The sequence below is a fragment of the Pelophylax lessonae genome (genome assembly GCF_965119305.1).
Source record: "Pelophylax lessonae genome assembly, chromosome: 4".
Lineage (NCBI taxonomy): Eukaryota > Metazoa > Chordata > Amphibia > Anura > Ranidae > Pelophylax > Pelophylax lessonae.
This window is the reverse complement of record NC_138771.1, coordinates 479,820,013-479,836,155: the sequence shown is the minus strand read 5'-3', so window position 1 is coordinate 479,836,155 and position 16,143 is coordinate 479,820,013. Positions and strand designations below refer to the sequence as shown.

The 16,143-nt window shown below is 43.6% G+C and overlaps 1 protein-coding gene across 1 annotated transcript in view; it reads right to left on the bottom strand.

The window, feature by feature from the left end:
• Positions 1-16,143, bottom strand: part of VWF (von Willebrand factor) — a 276,575-nt gene that overhangs the window by 46,435 nt on the left and 213,997 nt on the right. The window contains exon 41 of the mRNA XM_082255011.1: positions 12,031-12,135. Coding sequence (XP_082111137.1) covers positions 12,031-12,135 — 105 coding nt within the window. The remainder of the gene's footprint in view (positions 1-12,030; positions 12,136-16,143) is intronic.

The following is a 16,143-nucleotide window of genomic DNA, read 5'->3' as shown; positions in this document are numbered from 1 at the left end:
TGATGACTCTATCCAATCATGGCTCATTGTTCTTAGTCCCACCCCACACTATAAAAGTATTTTTTCAATTTGTAGTGTGATATCGGCGTAGAGAGCGATAGAACAGAGCTCTGTTCAGTGCCACTAGAGAGTTAGTGTGTGCTATAGTGTGCTTTTCTGATTCTATTGTCAGTGTAGAATATCAGTTTAGTGTGAATCTAGTGGTAGTTCAGCCAGTGTGAGTGTAGTGACTTGACTATTAATTTTTTACTTTAGTGCCAGTTTGTTTTGTCAGGGCAAGTTTACTGCATCATAGTTCAGTGCGTTAGTGCATGTTCAACACAGTATATTTCTGTGCACTACGTGCTGTTTAATGCAGTACATTTCTGTGCATTACTGCATGTTTAAGGCGGTATATTTCAGTGCGTTACGTGCCCTTTAATGCAGTATACTTTGGTGTGTTACTGCACATTTAACGAAGTATATTTCTGCACATTAGTGCATGTTTAACGCAGTATATTTCTGTGCGTTATTGCACGCTGAACGCAGTATATTTTAGTCCGTTACGTGCCGTTTAAAGCAGTATATTTTAGTGCGATAGTTCCCATTTACCACAGTATATTTCACTGCACAACGTGCCATTTAACCACTTAAGGACCGCTCCATCTACTGCAGCAGGGCGGCTCTTAAGTGCAAAATCACGTACTTGTACCTGATTTTTCACAAAGGCTCTAGGGGGCACACGCGCCTCCACAGCCACCCTCCCGCTGTGATTGGATACAGCGGGAGCCAATCAGTGGGTCCGGCGGCCATCAACCGCGATCATTCGTAAAAATGACAGAAAGGCAGTCTGCCTATGTAAACAAGGCAGACCGTCGTTCTGTCAAACAGGAAGAGCGAGATCTTGTGTTCCTACTAATCAGGAACACATCTCTCTCTTCCTACAGTCAGTCCAACCCCCACACAGTTAGAAAGCACTCCCTAAGAGCACACTTAACCCCCTGATGTTAACCCCTTCCCTGCCAGTGTCATTTACGCAGTGCATTTTTTTTTAGCACTGATCACTGTATTGGTGTCACTGGTCCCCAAAAAGTGTCAGATTTGTCCACCGTAATGTCGAAGTTCCACTAAAAATTGCTGATCGCTGCCATTACTAATAAAAACAATAATAAAAAATAAAAAGTCCATTAATCTATCCCATAGTTTGTAGACGCTATAACTTTTACGCAAATATATACGATTTTTGGAAAAATTTTTCCCAAAAATTTGTTGCAGAATACAAATTGGCCTGGTCAGGAAGGGGGCAAAACCTTCCGAAGCTGAAGTGGTTAACGCAGTATATTTCTGTGTGTTACTGCACATTTAACGCAGTATATTTCACTGCGTTAGTGCGTGTTTAACACAGTATATTTCAATGCGTTATGTGCCGTTTAATGCAGTATATTTCTGTGCATTTGTGCACATTTAACGCAGTATATTTCAGTGCATTACGTGCCATTTATCGCAGTGTATTTCTGTGCTTTAGTGCATGTTTAACGCAGTATATTTCAGTGCATTACGTGCCATTTAACGCAGTATATTTCTGTGCATTAGTGCATGTTTAAACCAGTTTATTTCTGTGCATTAGTGCAGTTTTATTGCAGTATATTGTAGTGTGTCTGTGTAGTGATTAAAGTGCACCAAACACCACTTTCCATTGATTAAAGTGCATCCATGTACATATTGTCACACCTTTATTGCATTTTGTTAATAAGTACCTTTCTATCATGTCTGGGAGGCCAACAAGGAGAGGCAAATATTCCCATGGCACTGTAGAGGGGCCAGCAGCGTATGTGTCCATGGGCAGAGCATAATTCTCTCTGTTTATTGATGTTGGCCGTGCTATCCATCCACAGCATGCAGAGGAGGTAGCGGACTGGCTTACTAAACCATCCTCATCCTCCATCACATCTCTTTGTCCACAGCTATTCCTACCATAGCCCCAGCACCAGGCATAGAGGAGTCAGCTGAGTTATTTGAACACAGCGTCAGCCACTTGCTCCTTGACGATGCACAGCCATTGCTTGATTCAGATGTTGGTTCTGAGGTTGAGGAAGGTAGGAACATGAGCCTACAGAGAGGGGAGAACACTGGTACACAAATTGGCAGTCATGTTCCCCCAGCCGCAGCATATTGCCAAATTGTCTCCAGTGGTAATGAGGATGGCGGAGATGATAATGATGAGTTCACTGACGTGACTTGGGTGCCGGATAGAGCAGTGGAGGAAAGTAAGGGTGAGGCACAACCCCAACAAGGTAACCATCATGGAAGAGTAGAGAGCAGCCAAATATTCCATCACATTGTGGAGCTGTTATCTCCCAGCCCACTTTCCACAGCTCAGCAGTCTGGGCCTTTTTAGCACATGTGCAGCCGATCACACGTTTCAAATTGCAAACTTTGTCTCAAGCACATAATTTGTGGCAAAAACACCAGCCATTTGGGTACCACATGCTTGACAAGGCATTTTCCTCCCACCACTCAGCCCATTGGCAAGAGCACCTAAAAGCCACACAAAAGGGATGCAATTCTGTTCCTCCTCCTTACTCCCCCTCAGTTTACCCCCGCTATATCTCATGATCTCTCAGCAGTCTCTACTGACAGGGATGATGGTATAGTGAAGGGTGTCCCAGGTCCTTGCAGCACATATGTCAGTAGCACACCACCAGCTGTAGACTATAGCCGGCACATTTCTCTGCCCCATCTGCTGCAGCGAACAAAAAAAAAAAAAAACAGTCACTGCCACGACATGCCCAGCATCTAAATGCAAGCTTGTCAAAGCTGCTGACTTTACAACTTCTGTCTTTCCATCTAGTGGATTCTGCCCCCTTCCATGAATTTGCAGAATATGCTGTACCACAATGGCAGGTTCCCAGTCTCTATTTCTTTTCAGGTAAGGCCATTCCAGCTCTGTACCATCACGTGAAAGGCAATGTTGTAGTATCGTTGGCCAAGGCAGCCAGCTGCAAAGTCCACATTACTGCTGACACGTGGTCCAGCAAGCAAGGCCAGGGATGCTATATTTCGTTCACAGTACACTGGGTAACTCTGCTTGCAATTTGGAAGGATGCAGGACAGGGCTCAGTGCTGCAGCTTGTTGTGTGGCCACGTCTACATACAACTAGTGGTGATGATGTGAGATTTGTCAGCTCTACCCCCTCCTTCTCCTCCTCCTCCTCCTCCACCTCCTAAGCGTTCAAGGGGCCATTCAGTCAAGCAAAAAGGTGCCACGCAGTGCTTCAGTTGGTGTATCTAGGGGACAGGAACCACATCGGAGCAGAGATTCTTGCAGCTCTGCAGGGGAAGGGGCAGAGGTGTTCACGCTACGCCAGCAGGAGCCAGGAATGGTGTTGTGCGATAATGGCACAAACCTCCTGTCTGCCCTTAGACGGGTAAAGTAGACACATGTGCCATGCCTGGCACATGTTCTCAATTTGGTGGGGTGCAGCATTTCCTAAATAGGTACCCAGGTTAGAGGATCTGCTAAAGCAGGCCAGAAGAGGCTGTAGCCATTTCAGGCAGTCATACACAGTCAGTGCTCTGTTGGCTGAAATTCAGCAGGAATTGCACCTGCCCGTAAACCGCCTGATTTGTGACATGCCCATCAGGTGGAACTCGACTTTTGCAAAGCTGCAGCAGATGCATCAGTGACACAATCCCTTTTGTGTTCCTGCTGGAGCAGACTCTGCGTGGCATTGTAGACAGGGCACTCAAGGCAGAGCAGCGGGAGGAATAGGAGGACTTCCTTTCCTCTCAAGATCCACTTTATGCAGACTCCATTCTTCCTGTGTCACAGAACGTGGAGGAGGAGAGGGAGGAGGAGGATTCTTGCAGTTTTGGAGGCATTGAAGCAGAGGAAGACATACGTAAACCGTCAGAACAGATGATTTTCCATTTCAAGAACCCTTGGGAGTAGTACATGGCTGGGAGGAGGCAGTTCCAGATACTGTAATCCTCAGTGACCCTGAGGAGTCTGCTTCTCATGCCTCCACAAACTTGTGGTGCATGGGCTCTCTCATGCTTCAAAGACTGCGAAATGACCCAAGAATACATTGAGTCAATGAGAAGGATCACTATTGGTTGGCAACCCTCCTTGACCACCATTACAAGGGGAAAGTCTCATAACTCATCCCATCCCCATAGAGGGTGCAGAAGATGAAATCTCTTTAGAACACTTTAAAGAGGAGTTTATCTAACGTAGTTTTGAGGCTTCTGTTGGTCAAGAGAGGAGTGGTGGAGAAGGAGGCTACCTAAGTGATGCATTTCACAATTTTTTTAGTCCTCACCGCTCAGCTTCCACATCCCATCAGCAACATCTGCATCATATGGTGGACAATTATCTAGGGCTGAAAACAGCGATGGAGAGTTTTATAGTTGACGATCCACTGGGTTACTAGGTCATGAGAATAGACCACTGGCCAGATATTTCCCAGTATGCAAGTGATCTGCTGGGCTGCCCTGCATCCAGTGTGCTTACCGAATGAGCATTCAGTGCTGCTGGAGGTTTTGTTACTAATAATAGAATGCGTCTGTTCACAGACTCCGCAGACCGTCTGACATTTATCATGTCCTGCATTACCAGCAGCTATTAAGCCCCTGATGCCAATGTCACTGATTAAGTGTTTTAGGGATGTGGAATGTCTGCAAGACTTCTAGGCTGCCTATTGTTGGGGGTGTTGATTTCACCTGGAAGAATTTTTTTATGTAGGTTTCTGGGGCACAACTAACACCCAAAGATCGATTTTTCCACACCTGTTTGATCATTTATCATTTAAAATTTTGACAACAAGGCCAATTCTTGCTTTCATCAAGAGTACCTCTATAGGGTTATGGTGTGAAGGCCCCACAGACACCCAAAGACCAATTTTTCTGCAACTGTTTCACAGATGCATATCATTTCAATTTTCGACAGCAAGGCCAGTTCTCGCTTTCATCAAGAGTACGTTTACAAGGAATGTAAACATCCCATGTAATAGAAATAAGCATGACAGAACCTCTTTAATGTGAGATCTGGGGTCAAAAAGGCCTCAGATCTCACATCTACACTAAAAAACAAAACAAAAAAGTAATTTTTTTTCATTATGAAAACAAATGAGCTCTTTAAGGCTGCTGCTAGGAAGTGACGTTTGACGTCACTCCAGTCCTCCAAGGCCATAGAGTCGAGTGGGAGCCATCTTGCCCTTACTCACGCTATCTGCTGCCATATCCCCGGTATTTTAACGTCAAAGGACCGACGTAAAAACACTGTGGGCGGCCGGTAAGTGGTTAAAGGGGGGCACAGACAGCAATAAAAACTGACAGGGGTTCTAATCCATCTCCACTCTATCCAAAACTAAAGAACAAGTTTTGCCTTTAGCTATACTTAATGCAGCAGATAAAAGACACATCATGCTTACTTCTTTTCAACATCAGAAGATGTCCAGCAGTACCATCAGCACAGAACTGGTGGAAACCAGTGGGACCCAGGTACACCTATCTACTATCTGGAGAAGTCTGGCCAGAAATGGTTTTCATGGAAGAATTGAGGTCAAAAAGCCATGCTTCCCTCATGGAAACAAGGCTAAGCGACTCAATTACTGGGTTGTAGAAAAATGACAGAAGGTACTCTGGACTAACGAAGCAAAATTAGAAATATTTGGCTGTAGCAGGAGGCAGTTTGTTCAAGAAGGGCTGAAAATTGTCTTCATATTTATGGATTTCACCTTATATGTGGACATTTACCTTATACAATTTTTATAACGTTGAGGACTCTTAACACTGTTGCACTCTTTCTTTAAAGGCTATAGTGTGATTGCATTTCATATCATATATTTTTGCACTAGCTTGCAGGTGGAGGAGCGCAAGGTCTTTACCATCCACCAGCTTTGTGATGTCGTCATAGAGGAATGGAAAATGACTCCAGTGGCAACCTGTGAAGCTCTGGTGAATCCCATGCCCAGGAGGATTAGGACAGTGCTGGAAAGAAATGATGCCCACACAAAATATTGACACTTTGGGCCCAATTTGGACATTTTCACTTAGGTGTGTACTCTCTATTTTTCATGAAATTGTTTCTTACTGGGTCTTTCTGCCCCCTTTAATGTCCTCCAGAAGCTCCTGCATCTCTCATTTCTCCACCTCACTTTCATTTGTTTAGAACTAGGGCCGATGCTACCTATAGGCAAGGTAGGCGCCAGCCAAGAGTGCACATCAGTCAGGGGCGCACAACACAGTCCCCTAACCTTCACCGCCCACTCATCCACCCACCAGCAAACCCGCTGCACATCCCCCCCCCCCCCCCGCTGTACTCTGTATATCCCAATTCCTGTAATAGGAGGGAGAAGGAGGTAGGCTAGACCTGCCTCACCTCCTCCCCATGGCCACCCTGTGCAACCCCCACGTGCAGTCAATCTATGCCTGGAAGGTTTCAAAAGCTGTTCACAAAGCTGCTTGGTGGCTTTACTGTATTCCCCAGCATGGCTGCCTTCCACACTCCCTGGAACCCTCCTGCCCACACCTTCAGGAGTCTCCAGCCAGGCATGGGGGTTCCCCCCTTTACTCCATTAAGGGTTCCTCTCCATCTGGTTGGCAAGCACAATGGCACTATCCAAGGCAGCACGATCCAGCCTGCATCACACAAGAGGACTTCCAACCAGTGAGTCTTTATTGTGCTCTGTCGTTCTAGTGTGGTGACTTCCTGCCTTCTATGTGCCATAGTCTTCCTGCCTTCCATGTACCATAGTAAACCTTCCTTCCTGCCTTCCATGTACCCATCCTTTCTTTCTACCATAGTGATCCTTTCTTCTCTCTCTCCCTAAGGGCTGGTTCATACTGTAGTGCTTATTCTCTGGCTCCATCACGGGTTCCTTAGGTCCTTCATAATCCTCTATTTTAAGTTCTCTGTCTATTTTCAGTGCATACAAAACAAGGTGTATTGGAAGTATTTTTCCAAATGATTGTGCTGAGGATTATATGTATCCCTGAGACTCCAGCTTGTGGCCCAGCAAATAAAGCAAATTATATAGGTACAAGGAAGCCCTAGGTTTTGTTTCACCATGGCCCTTAAGCCCCTCCCATGACATGTTTGGCCACACCCACTTTTTGCCGCAGGTCACTGTCTCTCTGAAGTGTCTCTCGTTCTCAATTTCAAAAGTTAGGAGGTATGAGTATACATGGGCAGGGTGAAGGGGGTGGAGTCAGGGGTGGAGCCAGGGGGTGTCAAAAATCCTTGCATTAGCCCTTTTTAGAATGAGCAGTGCAAATGACTTGTAATCATGCGCACTGCTCTATGCACTCTACAAGTCCTATGGTAGTCACCAGTCCATCTCAGGAGTGAGCAAGAGAGGGTGGCTATGTTCCTACTAACTGTGGGACCTAGAGAACATAGCCACCCTCTAACTAGAAGTCAGATCACAGCAGCAATGAAATGAAAAAAGAATTTGGAGGCTGGGAGCAAAAGAATTTACTTTTTTGATTTGAGAATACATACTTTTATAAGCCAGAGTTCTGTGTCACTTTAACCTACCACAAGCACAAGGAGAACATTGAAACTCTGGGTGGGATTCAAACCGAAATCCCCAGTGCTGCAGGGCAGGAGAACTAACCGCTGATCTGTCCTTTATATTATTTAGATAGGTACTCATGCTACAACTACATAGTTGTTGGTAGATTTTAGGCGACAATCAGACAGTAAAGTATGTGATGGAATCTAGTTACTTTGATGACAAAGTGATCAGGGGCGTGTTTTTTCATTAAAACTACTTGCCTTTACAGAGTATCATGTTTTCAGCCTCTTAAAGCTAGGAGGTACGCCAGGTCATCTTTGGAACTGTTGCCCACAGCAACGAAATTCCTTAATTAGTGTCAGAGATAAGGCCCGGTTGGGGTCTCCCATAGGCAAGAGCTTCCCTTTTGCTCCGATTTCACGGCTTTGCAGACTTTCAAAGCTGAAAATGTTTCCCGATTTTATACATAGATATACATTTTCAGTAGGTGTGACTGGTGGAGCAGCTGTAGTATTTGACAGCCAGTCTAGTGTACACTCGGTAACATATGCTCGTCCGCTGGTCCAGGATCTCTGGAGTTTTCCCAACTTTCCCGTGTGAAAAGCCTTGCTCGTGGTGTTATTGCCTCGCTGTGGAAGCTCACTGCATTGGAATGTGTGGAGCAAATCCTCAGCCAAGCTGGTGGTATGGAACTGGGGTTTGGTGAATAATACACTGGGATAAAGGGAATGAAGGCTTTTCACAGCAACATATAAAATGAAGCGAATTCAAACCAAAAGGTCAACTGTTGAAAGACGCCTCTTAGTAAACGGAGCCCTGTAACAAGCAGCGGAACACGGATTTTTCCAGAAATCCCTATTTATGGCAGTTAAAGTATTAGGTTTACCTAAATAATACCAGCCAGATCAATGGGGATAAATGCAGAATCACACACAAAAATATACAGTATATTATATATGTGTGTGTGTATGTTGTGATAGACTAACAGTAAAATAATGTCATTTCAAAAGTCTTGATGATGTCAAATATGCCTGTAATTGTAATTACTGCAGTGGTACACCATACTTTAGAGTAAAATATATAATATACATATATATATATATATATATATATATATATATACATATATATATATATATATATATATATATATATATATATATGACCTATATATATGACCTATATATATGACCTATATATATGACCTATATATATGACCTATATATATATATATATATATATATATATATATATATATATATATATATATATATATATATATATAGTATCTCATTAAAGTGAGTACACCCCTTACATTTGTGTAAATATTTTATTATATCTTTTCATGTGACAACACTGAAGAAATGACAGTTTGCTACAATGTAAATTAGGGAGTGTACAGCTTGCATAACAGTGTAAATTTGCCGTCCCCTCAAAATAACTCAACACACAGCCATTAATATCTAAACCACTGGCAACAAAAGTAAGTACACCCTTAAGTGAAAATGTCAAAATTGGGCCCAAAGTGTCAATATTTTGTGTGGCCACCATTATTCTCCAGCACTGCCTTAACACTCTTAGGCATTGAGCTCACCAGAGCTTCACAGGTTTCCACTGGAGTCCTCTTTCACTCCTCCATGACGACATCACGGAGCTGGTGGATGTTAGAGACCTTGCGTTCCTCCACCTTCCATGTGAGGATGCCCCAAAGATGCGCAATAGGGTTTAGGTCTGGAGACATGCTTGGCCAGTCCATCATCTTTACCCTCAGCTTCTTTAGAAAGGCAGTGGTTGTCTTGGAGGTGTGTTTGGGGTCGTTATCATGTTGGAATACTGCCCTGCGGCCCAGTCTCCGAAGGGAGGGGATCATGCTCTGCTTCAGTATGTCACAGTACATGTTGGCATTCATGGTTCCCTCAATGAACTGTAGCTCCCCAGTGCCGGCAGCACTCATGCAGCCCCAGACCATGGCACTCCCACCACCATGCTTGACTGTAGGCAAGACACACTTGTCTTTGTACTCCTCCCCTGGTTGCCACAACACATGCTTGACACCATCTGACCCAAATAGGTTTATCTTGGTCTCATCAGACCACAGGACATGGTTCCAGTAATCCATGTCCTTAGGCTGCTTGTCTTCAGCAAACTATTTAAGGGCTTTCTTGTGCATCATCTTTAGAAGAGGCTTCCTTCTGGTGCGACAGTCATGCAGACCAATTTGATGCAGTGTGCGGCGTATGGTCTGAGCTCTGACAGGCTGACCCCCACCCCTTCAACCTCTGCAGCAATGCTGTCAGCACTCATAAGTCTATTTCCCAAAGACAAGCTCTGGATATGACGCTGAGCATGTGAACTCAACTTCTTTGGTCGACCATGGCGAGGCCTGTTCTGAGTGAAACTTGTCCTGTTAAACTGCTGTATGGTCTTGGTCACCATGCTGCAGCTCAGGTTCAGGGTCTTGACAATCTTCCTATAGCCTAGGCCATCTTTATGTAGAGCAACAATTCTTTTTTTCAGATCCACAGAGAGTTCTTTGTCATGAGGTGCCATGTTGAACTTCCAGTATGAGAAAATGAGAGCGATAACACCAAATTTAACACAGCTTCTCCCCATTCACACCTAAGACCTTGTAACACTAACGAATCACATGACACCGGGGAGGGAAAATGGATAATTGGGCCCAATTTGGACATTTTAAATTAGGGGTGTACTCATTTTTATTGAAATCGGCTTAGACATTAATGGCTGTGTGTTGAGTTATTTTGAGGGGACAGCAGATTTACACTGTTATACAAGCTGTACACTCACTACTTTACATTGTAGCAAAGTGTGATTTCTTCAGTGTTATCACATGAAAAGTTATACTAAAATATTTACAAAAATGTGAGGGGTATACTCACTTTTGTGAGATACTGTGTATATACATATATATATATATATATATATATATATATATATATATATATATATATATACTTCCTATGATTGCAGGAAAGAAAATTGGCTCTTAGGGGGTTGTAAAAACAGGCAGTTGAGCAGCTGAGTCACGGTTTTACCACCCCCTGACTGCCCACCTAATATAGGACATGCAGGTGCTCAGGGCTGTACACATACCATGGCCGTGATGCATTGCTTCTCGGTCACGGCAAAACATTAAATGGCATTTCGCTTTCGGTACCTACAATTGGAACTGCACTACCGCACCTTCAAGTGAATAGGGGCAGCTGCCCTGCAACCATGTGCTTTGTAAGCAGTATCATTGTGGTGGGTCAGCATTTTGAGGGTTAAAACAGGCAGGGAGGAGACAAGATGTCACCTTCTCACCACCTATCAAATGCTCTCTGAAAAGGAAGTGACCTCTTTTTATCAACAGAGCCTCTAAGGGCTCATCCACACATTTGGTTACACTGCCTCCCCTCTGAAAAGTGAACCATGGTGGGCTAAGTTCCTTAGTCTGCACACATGCTACATGCTATGCCCATTGTGAGAGCGAGGTTCCCACTCTTTCTGCTGGATATATTTATTTTTTATCATGGAGAATGTAAAATGAGAAGCTGGCACACGCAAGGGTTGGAGGGAACACAAAAGTACTAGATGGAAAGAACCACAGTAGGACATTATGGAAGGGGAATCTCATTGTTGGAGTATCCAAGGCATACAAGAAACCAGGGAGCAACTCAATTCACAAGGCTCCGCCTATAGCTAAAATATCACATTTGGGTGTACTGATGCTTTACGGCTCGATTCACACTAGTGCGGGTTATGCGGCCCACCTTTGCTCAGTCACTGCAGCCCATTCATTTGAATGGACTGCTGTGCTGCATGAACCACAGAAAAAATTCTGTTGCAGCGAAACCGCAGAGAAACGTCTTTTTGATTGTGCAGTTCTTTTTTTCCCTGCGGTTCCTGCACCCGTGATCGTGCTGGGGCTGAGATGTGTAAGGGATTGCCATTCAACATTAACTGCAGCCCTGCACATCTCAAAAGAGCAATGCAATTCAACTGCGGGTATGTGGGAATTGATGCGATTCACACACCTGCAACGCACAGCCCACACAAATGTGAAGGGAGCCTTAGGGCCCATTCACACCACATGCAGTGCAGTGCTTTTTTTTCTGCATCACAAATGCATCAGCATAACTAGGCTATATTGGTTCAAATAGCATAGTTCACACCAGCGCAGTGCATTCCAGAGCTTATCAGTTCCAAAAAAAAAAGTATAACATGCTACTTTTTTCCTGCACAGAACTGTACTGGAATGCGTTAAAATGTACCAAAAAAGCATTAAAAACATGCATGCAGAAATGCATCCAGAACGGATCTGGAGGGCGTTTTTGTGGTGTAAATGGGCACTAACTGTTCATCGGCATTCCTCAAGGTGATTATATCAGAACATTGCTTCCTGATCCTGATTGAGGCTATAGAATCATTACTCAACAGAAGTAAACATTTAATTCTCAATGTTTCTGTCAAGAATTTTTTTTGTATATCCCTAGGGTTTATAAAAATAAATTATAGTCATGAAGCGTACCACATCTATAGATCGGCATGCATTCTCCACGGTTGGTAAGTACGGGTACCATTCCATCTTCACAGTGTGGTATAGGAGATACGTTACAGGTACTGTTATCACAAACTGTGGGGGGAAAAAAAAATTTTAACAAAATTACATATTCTGGTTTTATAGCATTGATTAAGATTGTCAAACTGTATTTTCAACTTTTTTTTTCCACACACACAAATGCTCACACATAATTAATTTATTGCAGGTTTGGGACTATATCCACACCTCTGGTGCCCCAAAAACAAGGTATAGATATGGAAAAGGGATTTATAATCAATTATGCATCTTTAGTGTACACCTTTAGGCTCCTCCATGGCTGAATCTCAAGGAAAATTAATTGTACAAACTAAACCCGACACATCCTGGGAAGATCCCTTAGGCCCCTTTCACCTGGGCTTTCCGATCAGGTCCGCCTGTCAGTTTTTCAGGCAGACCTGATCGGATGCTCCATGAACCCCTATGGAGCAGCGGATGTCAGCGGTGACATCTCCGCTGACACCTGCTGCTATCCGATCCAATCCTGTCCGTGACATATAGACGAATGAAAACCCTATTTTCCATCCGTCTGGAGGATCTGATCGGATAGGATCAGATGAAAACGGACAGGCGGTCCGTTTTCATCTGATCTCCCATAGAAGAGAGCAGAAATCTGACAGGTTTATCTCTGCAAAGCAAGTTGAGACCTGTCATCTGCCCGCTCAGCGGAGTTCGAAGGATCAGTCCCCACTGAGCAAATGGAGTCCGCTGGTTGGAAAGCCCGTGTGAAAGGACCCTTAGTGTAGTTCTTAAGTTGCCATTATCACTTACATGAAGTTTAAGCTTAATCAGCTTATATTTTGCTTTCCCTATGTCATTTCCCCCCTCATTAACACGCTAATGTAATTAAAAAAAAAACAGTTCCATTTTAATACATACCTTATTTTAGACCCAGTAATGTCATCACTGGGTCTCTGTATTTCTGTATTCAATGCAAAGAGATAATGGCTGGCGGAGGGGTGGGTAGGGTGCAGTACATAGTTTCCTAAAAACATTACAGAACCCTGCCTCAGTACTCCTCCCAAGAGACCTCAGTCCTGATGCAAGCACTGGATTTTCTCTTTGGAAGAGTTATGAAAATATCCAAATGCCTTGATGGGTGGCTTTCAGTCTAGAAGAGTAGGTTCTACATAGTTACATATTTACTTAGTTGGTAAGGCTGAAAAAAGACACCAGTCCATCCAGTTCAGCCTGTGGTGTGTGAATGTGCTTGTGTTTATGTCAATATATATCCCTGTATGTTGTGATCAGTAAGGTGCCCATCCAATAGTTTTTTTAAACTATCCACGCTCCCTGCTGATACCACTGCTTGTGGAAGAGAATTCCACATCCTTACAGCTCTGACAGTAAAGAACCCTCTATGCAGTTTAAGGTTAAACCGCTTCTCTTCAAATTTTAGTGAATGGCCACATGTCTTTTTAAACTCTCTTTCACTGAAAAGCTTTTTCCCTATGCTAAGGTCACCAGTACGGTATTTGTACATCGCTATTATATCCCCTCTCAAGTGTCTCCAGAGAGAACGAGTTCAATGTTTGTAGGCTTTGATCCTCTAGTCCTTTTATTAGCTTTGTTACTCTTCTCTGATCTCTCTAGAGTTCCACCACATCCTTTTTTAAGGACTGGAGCCCATACTCAATGTGCGGCCGGACTAGAGTCTTGTAGAGTGGGAGAATTATCACTTTATATTCCAAGGCAGACTGCATTTGCATGTAGAACAACCTAAGTAACGTCCACATTTAATGCTGAGCCGCAATTAATGAAAGAACTGAAATCCAGTGAATGAAAGGGGTGGGCCAGAGACAGTCATGCCGTAAAGGAAAATGCCAGATAATGGTGGATGTCCTTCAGCCAGGGAATGAGGATCTATCTGGCTTGCTGTAGTTTACAGTGTGCAGAGGGGTGTGTGCCTTTCCTCCAATCAGCTGTCACACTGTGTATGCCAAGACTCCACACCCAGTGCTGGAACAGGAAGAAAATATTCTAACACTATGTTCACTTTCTAAACAGTGTAGAAAGCTGAAGACACCAGATGAACAAATAAAACATAAGTAGGGAGATTTGTTTCATCTCTGTGTATCATCTGAGGCTGTTCACTTCACTGGGTATATGTGAGGGTTTCCATCCACTTTAACCACTTAAGCCCCGGAAGATTTTACCCCCTTCCTGACCAGGGGGTATTTTGTGATTCGGCACTGCGTGACTTTAACGGACAATTGCACGGTCATGCAACGCTGTACCTAAACAAATTTGACATCCTTTTTTATCCACAAACAGAGCTTTCTTTTGGTGGTATTTGATCACCTGTGCGATTTTTTGATCATGCGCTATAAACAAAAAAAGAGCGTCAATTTTGCAAAAATAACAATATTTTTCACATTTTTTTATATGAAATTCCCCAAAAAAATATGTAAAAATCAAAATTTTTTAACATTTTCGGCCAATTTGTTTTATGCTACATATGTTTGGTAAAAAAATCACAAAAAGCGTATTTTGATTGGTTTGCGCAAAAGTTATCGCGTTTAGTAACAAAGGGAAAGATTTTTGTCATTTTTGTTGTTTTTTTTTTAACGCGTAATGGCGGCGATCTGCAATTTTTTTTGTGGGACTGCGACATTGGGGCAGACAGATCGGACCCTTGACTGACATTTTTGACACTTTTGGGGTTACCAGTGACATTTCTACAGTAATCAGTGCTATACATATGCACTGTTACTGTAAAATGACACTGGTAGTGAAGGGGTTAACTTTTTTTGAGAGGGAGGGGTGGTGTGTGTCCCTAGGGGCGTGATTCTAACTGTGATTGGCTGTGGCTTGAGCTGTAGGAACAGTGATCAACGGTCCTACATAGTAGAACCGTATGATCACTATTCCTACACAGGGGAGAATGACAGGTGGCTTGTTTACATCAGCCACCTGCCTTTCTCCCTCTCCACCCGACGATCGCAAGTGACCGGCGGACATCGGGTCCGGGGTAGGGGGGCCCGTGACCGCGCGGGAGCGGGAGCGCGCCTCCGGCGGCGCGCGCTCGCTCCCCGGAGCCTCACAGGCTCCGGACGTACCCATACGTCACTTTGCCTGTGAGGGGCTGACCGCCGCAGTATATGTACTTGCGGCGGTCAGCAAGTGATTAAGTAAAGTTAAGGTAAGGTTACCATTCATACCCATTTCCTGAGGGCAGTCTTCTTATGCCCTCTTGACCACCATAGGACCCTTCAGTGGTGGGACCTCTTTAGTAGAGTACCCTCTTAGCTGTTTGTCTCTACACTGTCCATGTGTTGTTTGATTTACTCTCGAAAAAACAGTGAAGTGAAATGGGCTCTTAGGAAGGAAATGTAGGTGTTGAAGTAAATCTGATGTAAAACATACAAAGAATCAAAGGAATATAATCCAGCTAGGCTCAAAGACAGTCCTCAACAAAGCCCCAACATAACAAGTAGAGCCTGGAGGGCCTCTGTTTCACACCTAACCAATAGATTAAGACTCTGCATGTCTACATGACAAACATTTTCCTACAGATCTGAGAGGAAGGAAGGTAAAATTTGTCAAATGAAGGGATTAAGGAAGACTTCTGAAATGTTTGTATGTAAGGAATGATTTTTGAAATTACTAAATAATATTGCTTTGTTCATTGTTATAGCAACCTCACGGGAAGAGGTCTGTTTACCGTCCGGGATGGGAACAACATCAAGTAGCCCGACAATATTAACCTGTAGGAACAGGATGCAACCTTTCGCTGTATATAAAATACAACACAAATCCTCACCTTACCCTCGGGTCCTTCTCTAAAGTCTCGCCCAAGTCTTTAATAACAAAGCAGAAGGATATTCAGAGGTGTAGAAATGATTATGAATTGTCAAAGAAAATATGTGAAGAAAGAAAATTGAATAATATATTCCTGCCAGACTGACGGAATGTAAAAAGTGACTCACTGATTCCCATTACTTGAACTGACAGCTATTAATGAGCAAAATAACACATTTTGCATACCGGGGATCGGTAAAAATGCACTTTATAGGAATGTGAATTGTTTGGTGTATAAAACAA